General features: G+C 36.9%; 1 protein-coding gene across 1 annotated transcript in view; it reads right to left on the bottom strand.

The window, feature by feature from the left end:
- Window positions 1–2644: 2644 nt before the first annotated feature.
- Window positions 2645–7332, bottom strand: part of LOC107728766 (angiomotin-like protein 1) — an 8572-nt gene continuing 3884 nt past the window's right edge. Inside the window, exon 3 of the mRNA XM_016539046.1 lies at window positions 2645–2847. Within this exon, the coding sequence (XP_016394532.1) occupies window positions 2734–2847 (114 nt within the window). The 3' untranslated portion in view covers window positions 2645–2733. The remainder of the gene's footprint in view (window positions 2848–7332) is intronic.

Raw genomic sequence — 7332 nt, 5'->3', positions numbered from 1 at the left:
AATGGATGTTATGCAATTCTTCTCAAAACTGTCAGGATACACAGTCAACTGGAATAAATCTGAAGCTACCCCACTTTCCAATTCATGTTTACCAATTATGGTAGAACAGTTTAAATTCAAATGGGTCTCTAAGGGAATTAAATATTTAGGAATAAAACTGTCCCGCAACAAGGAGGAAATAATAGCATTCAATTTACAAGTTTAAAACAAACCTAGAGAAGTGGGAGAAAATTAAACTTACTCTTTGGGGCAAAATCAGTATTATTAAAATGGTGATAGCCCCCCAACTCAACTATGTATTAATGATGCTTCCGATTAAAATACCAATTTCATTTTTTAAATAATATGACAATTTAATGAAACATTTCATGTGGGATGGGAAAAGGGCAAGAATTAATCTAAACAAGTTAATTGCCCCTAAAGAGGATGGAGGGATGGTTTTCCTGATTGTAGATTATAAAATTTGTCATTTGCTTTGGCAAAGATAGCTAAATATTGGAATCTGGAAAAAATATAAAATTGATTGGATGAATGTCAAATATAAAATATGTTCACCCTTTACCCCCATTGAATTATTTTCTCAATCTGCATGTAATACTACAAACCCTGTTATTGTTCATTCTAGAGATGCTTGGATTAGAATTCACAAAATATTCAAATTATCTCACAATTTACAGAAATATTCTTCATTATGGATTATGGATTAACCCTAACCCGACAATTCGTATTGGTAAAAAAATGATTTATTGGAAGTACTGGCACCAGCAGGGAATTAGCATAATTGACGACTTGAGGATGGGGAATTTAGGTCACTTGAAGATTTAGTTAAATGTTATAATCTTGTAGGAAAAGAAAACTTTTGGAAGTTTCTATGTAATTGTATATTGCCTAAAGTTGGCCATGTGGATAACAACCCTATTTTAAGTTACTTTTAAAAAACACAAGAATCTCGTAAATCCTCACAATTATATAAAACAGTAAACTCTTTCAGAAGCAGTGACTTGGGAAATTTAAGGACAGAGGGATATTGGCGAAGAAATTGATTCAGAAAAATGGTCCAGCATCGTGGCGGGGTGTGGTAAATATATAAAAGAAGCAAGGGGGAAGTTCACTCAATATAATATTCTACACAGATATTATCATACTCTGGTAAGGCTTTACAGAATGAAACTGATGAAAGACAATTTATGCTGGGAATGCCAGTCGGAAACGGATACCTTTTTACATTGTATTTGGGAATGTAGTCTTGTTAAGCCATACTGGAAACAGATTATGGATGTCATAAGTTGCTGGTATGGCTCCGAAATATCTTTAACCCCTAAATTGTGTTTACTAGGTGACAAATCTCAAATGCCTAATGTTTCAAAACATATATTTTCTGTTATTATGGTATGTATTACAATGGCAAGTAGGATTATTAAAGCTTTGTTCTAATTCTATTATATTTATTGTTTATGGGTTTATGTTACAGTACCATAGATCACTAGTGTACACAACATCAAATTCATATGAATTTCATTGACCAAATCGGTCCCACTTTATATTAAGTGTCCCTAATACCTGTGTACTTACATAGTAACTAGATGTGTACGTAGTATGTAACCACAGTGTAAGTACACATTGGTACATAGTATCTAGAGCTGTAATATTTCTGTAACTACAGTGGATAACAACCCTATTTTAAGTTACTTTTAAAAAACACAAGAATCTCGTAAATCCTCACAATTATATAAAACAGTAAACTCTTTCAGAAGCAGTGACTTGGGAAATTTAAGGACAGAGGGATATTGGAGAAGAAATTGATTCAGAAAAATGGTCCAGCATCGTGGCGGGGTGTGGTAAATATATAAAAGAAGCAAGGGGGAAGTTCACTCAATATAATATTCTACACAGATATTATCATACTCTGGTAAGGCTTTACAGAATGAAACTGATGAAAGACAATTTATGCTGGGAATGCCAGTCGGAAACGGATACCTTTTTACATTGTATTTGGGAATGTAGTCTTGTTAAGCCATACTGGAAACAGATTATGGATGTCATAAGTTGCTGGTATGGCTCCGAAATATCTTTAACCCCTAAATTGTGTTTACTAGGTGACAAATCTCAAATGCCTAATGTTTCAAAACATATATTTTCTGTTATTATGGTATGTATTACAATGGCAAGTAGGATTATTTTGAGACACTGGAAGACAGTGAAAGCCCCAGAATCGAAAGAGTGGGCCAATGCAATGGTAGAAATGGCATCTTATGAATCCATGCTTAATTGAATAAATGGTGTTAGAGAAGAAGGGTTATCTTCCTGGGAAGAGTTCTGGACATATATTACAGTAAGGTCTCAAAATGAATAGACAACTATTTTGTGTTCTGTCTTGCACTGTATTGTATTTCATGGTTAAAATGTGCCTGTAGAAATTTGTATCCATGTATAATTATTGTAATGTTGTATTTCTGTTACCCATCAGCCTTCCAAAAAAAGCAATAAAAACTTCAATTAAAAAAAAAAAGGGAAAAAAAGAATATACTTTATAGGTAAACAGATGAAACATGCTGAAAAGAATATGAGATGAGTGCAAATAAAAGTGCAAATAAAAATTGACTTCACTATGTATTTATACAGATACCTGTGTAAACGTGCATGTGCGTGCAATGACCTCTGTGCTGCGGCCGTAGCTGCGGCCTCCATGGCGAACTGTCTCATTGCACTCTCTTCTAAGTACTTCTGTTCCCATCATGTCATATCAGCCTCCAATCCCAGAATCCTTTCCTCTCTCTCCGTTAGCAGATCCAGTAGTGCAGGAGCACTGGACTCACACACACTAAGAGGAACACCTACACCAGCACGCTACACACAGGGAGAAACAGTGGTTATAAATATATATTGGGCTGGATAATTGCTCTCTAACATATAGGTCCGTTGTTGTTGTTGAAAACTCCCTTTCGTGGCAAATATATAATGTCAGTGGATTGAGCATATCTAATTTATTATTACATAAACAGATGTGTTTCTAGGCAGCTGCTAGTTATAGATGGTTACTATGGTGTTTTAAGCATGTTTCAGCACTTAGCTAATCGATATTAGCATGTAGCTATTCACTGTTAACATGGCTAGCAAACTCTTGTCATCATTTATCATTTTTAGTATTTTTATGTGGACAGTTCGATTATATTTTTGTTGTAAATGGGCTTTGCAGTGAAGCCTCTTTATGTTTTGAATTTTATATATATATATATATATATATATACACACACACACCCAAACACACACATATTTATATATATATATATATATATATATACATCTAGTTACTCTACTCTGTTAATTAAAATAGGGCCACTTAATATAAAGTGGGACCATAAAATCTGTTGACAGATGTAAGAGGCTGACAATTAGCTGAACATATACTTGTTTAATTAGTAACACTTAGCCTGCATTTTAAAATCTTTATTTGAATGTAGCAACATTTTTATTTTTAAAACTTTATATATGGCAACATCGTGCTCTACAATATTTCTATGAATAAATCTCTGACAGAGACCCCTCCCCTATCAGCCAATCAATGTGTGCATAGTTAGTAAGCATGCTGACATCATCCATAGCAACAAGGTCAACCCCACCCTTACTCTTAGCTTAAGACTTCTCTCTATTCCTTAGTAAAAGTTTGTCTCAGCAGCTTTGTGAATAGGTTTTAAGAGAAAACTCTTAGCTAAAAACTTTTACTGCTATTTAGGAGAACTCTTAGTGGTAAGATAAAATGTTTTGTAAATAAGGGCCCTGATCTCTTAGATAAGTTTCTCTATATTTCTGTCTTAAAGCAAGACCTTCCAACTCTGACTGAAATTCAATGACGTCAAGGCTGTAATGTGATTGGTTATCAAGGCACACGTGATCCAAGTTGACCGTTACGCTTTCTCACAGACCCTCTCATCTCCCTATAGTAAAACAATCTCTTGCTGCATCCCAATTCGCATACTATCCATCCTATATTATAGTATTCGAAATTAGAATTAGTATGTCCCAAATCGTAGTATGTTGAAATGAGTATTCCAAAGGTACCCGGATGGTTTACTGCTTCCGGTAGAAATTCGAAGTGCAGATCTGTGCACACTCAAATGGTTAATATTGCCCACAACACATTGCGCGGTGGATGAGGATTCGATTAGAACTACAAACTACAAAAAACTACAAACATGGCAGATATGCGAGACCGACGGACAGGTAGAGAAAGGAGTTTGAGTGATAAATAATCAATATCTAACCTGTTGAAAAAATATTTATTTAATGTTATCCACGTTGGATTTCCGGTTATGGCGTGGTGCTGAGTGGTTGCGAATCGGAGCTCCGCAACAAATACTGACTTAAATGTTCTTCTTTAATTCAACAAACGTTGACAGACTGATTCCATTTTAAATTCAGATGCATCTTAACGTTCCAAGTTGCCACCAAAACCAATGAAAATGACACAGAAACAAGTCAAATCGACCATGAAGAGGCCGAGGCAGATGCTAAATCCAATGAAGCCAATAGCGAAGAGGCAGCGTCAGGTGTTAGCCAAGAGTCTGCAATCCTTGAGGCTATCCATTCACTGAAATCGGACTTTGCTGTGCGATTTGATGGATTGCTCCAGGCGATCAATGGAGTGCAGAGCGATCTTAAAGCTCTCACAAGATTTGATGGATTGCTCCAGGCGATCAATGGAGTGCAGAGCGATCTTAAAGCTCTCACAACACGGGTAACAGAAGCCGAGGATCGAATAGGCACTCAAGAAGATAACGTCTCAGAGTTGCAAACGCAGAACGCAAAATTGAAAACTGCCATAGAATCTCGCTCATTAAAAGTCGATGATCTGGAAAATCGCAGTCGTCGGTCCAATCTACAAAAAAATCGAGGGAAAGAATATGTGTGCATTTTTAGAGAAATTACTCCTTGAGATCCTCGGCCCGGAAAACTTTCCTGGTCCTCTTGTAATTGAGAGAGCTCACCGAATCGGCAGATTCTCCAAAATCATTCTGACTCTCCACCGAGAGCCGTGATAATGAAATTCTTAAACTACGCTGACAAAGTCCGTACTCTGAAAGCAGCTCGAGCAAAAGGCACAGTGATGCTGGACAAAAGAAAGCTTATGTTCTTTTCTGACATGTCAGCTGAACTGCACAAGAAAGGGAAATGATTTGACGCAGTGAAAAAGGATCTTTGCGATCTCAACATCCCCGAAGTGCGTTATGGCATCTTGCATCCAGCTACTTTGTGCGTGACATACAAGGGAAAGCGCCACTTGTTTGACAACCCTCCGGACGCTCAGAGGTTTTTGCAAGACTTAAAGGAAGACATTTCTCTTTGGGGTCAGTTTCATGAACGTAAGCAAACTTCTGGTTTATTACTGATAAGCTATATGCTAAAAATATTTTTTTTTTTTCGTGATGTTGGTTTGACATTTCTGACTGTTGCGGGACCCGTCCAGCCATCAGATAAGCTGTTCCTCACCGTGAAATATCGCGGGTGGCCGGCATAGTTCCATAGTGAGGCTCTTTTGAGAAGACCTTGGGAAGTGTTTAACTGGGGAGGGGAGGAGGGGTGATTGTGTTTCATTTGGGGAAATACCTGTTTGTTGGCCAGTTTTTCTGTTTGGCTATATTTTGCTTTCACTATGTGTTATTGTGTTTGTTTGTTTGTTTGTTTTTTGTTTTTATTTTCTTCTTCACAATAATAGTCTATATACTTACTTTAGTACTTTTTGCAAGAACGGGAATTAGGGGTGCGCCGATCCGATATTCAGTATCGGTGTCGCTCCGATACTGACATTTTCTGCCGGATCGGGGTATCGGTCAGACGAGACCGATCTAAATCCGATATAGTGCGTATACTATTCTGTGTTATTATTAAGCCCCACGAAAGCCACATAAACATTATAAAGCACAATACATTTTCGTGCACTACATTTTAAGTGTTCTGAAGCCATTTCACAGTTTAATGTGAGGTACAGGTGAATATTTAAGTCAAGTTCTCTAAACTCTTCTCTCCACTGCGGCTGTCTGTCATCCTCCATTCAGTGTTCAAACTGCGTGTCGCATTCGGTTATGACAGTCAAGACGATGAAACTCTCTCCAAGATGATTAAATGTTCCTAATGTTATACTTGATCTGTGAATAAAGATAAATGGTTTCGCATAAAAGGAATTTATCTTGCTGGAGTTTTGTGCTGTTTCTAAATCGTGTAAATTTCTACCGGATATCTGGTTAGATCACCAGAGAGCACTATGAATTGTTCGTCACGAGCACAGTAACTGAAATGTAAAACTGTTAAAGGCCCAATAAACTAACGCACATATTTAATACACTACGCATCAATATCTCATAACTTTGTGCTTTGAACTTCTCTATGCGGAGCGCTGCGCTCTGTGACTCTGTGTTGCTTCAAGCGCGTCATTCTGCGCACGGGCTGCGCATAAGCGCTTTGTGCCGCTCTGTATTTGGAGCCTTTAGTATTGTAATACTTTTGCGCAATGAAAGATTATTAATAGCCTTTCTTGTTCGTCTTATCTAACAAATTTACTGCCTCATTACTCTGCTATACATTTAAAATAAATGTCTTTTAATTTATACAGTAGTCAACATTTGAAGTGGATCGAAAAAGTTAATCAAAGTTGTCCTAAGACAAGAACAGGTATTGTTTTGGTTTTAGGACCATTTTGATGAAAGGTTTTGATCCACTTCAAATGTTGACTACTATAGTATATATTTATATATGAATATATTACTTGTTTTTCATGAATGTATTTTACAACAATACAAAGAGCAATGTGTAGGCCAACCAAATTTAGTCCTACACTTATTCACTTTTCGGTTTTGTGATTGTAGCTCCGTTTTTCTGTTGAATCTCTATCACTCTCTGTTGTTTAAAGTGATAAAATATAACTTAATTCCCACCTTCTTTCTGATATTATATATCAAACTAATCTGATTAATTTGATTGTTCACTTTTATTCTAAAACCGCGAGTGCAGTGCGTTAGCATTCGTTAGCCGGTTAGCTTGTCATTCGCGTTTCCATTCGCGTCTATTGATGTTTTCTTTTTTTTTCTCTCGCTCCGTTTCTTTTTTCTCTCTCTCCGTTTTTTCATGAGTTCATCAAACAACAGTGGTAAGTCACAATCATCAGAGTCTGATGGTAGTTGCGGGTCAAAACACCGCTCTTCCGTTCCGATCAAAACATCAAACAGGTTCTCCCCACTCAGTGACGCACCCACTGAGAAACCTGATCAAAGTGCTCTAGTTATTGGCGATTCTATTGTACGGAACGTGAAAATAGAGACACCAGCCACCATAGACCAA

Source organism: Sinocyclocheilus rhinocerous, unplaced genomic scaffold (assembly GCF_001515625.1).
Source record: "Sinocyclocheilus rhinocerous isolate Xijiao unplaced genomic scaffold, SAMN03320098_v1.1 scaffold2322, whole genome shotgun sequence".
Taxonomy (NCBI): Eukaryota; Metazoa; Chordata; class Actinopteri; order Cypriniformes; family Cyprinidae; genus Sinocyclocheilus; species Sinocyclocheilus rhinocerous.
The sequence above is the reverse complement of the archived record's forward strand: the minus strand, read 5'-3'. Positions and strand labels throughout refer to the sequence as shown.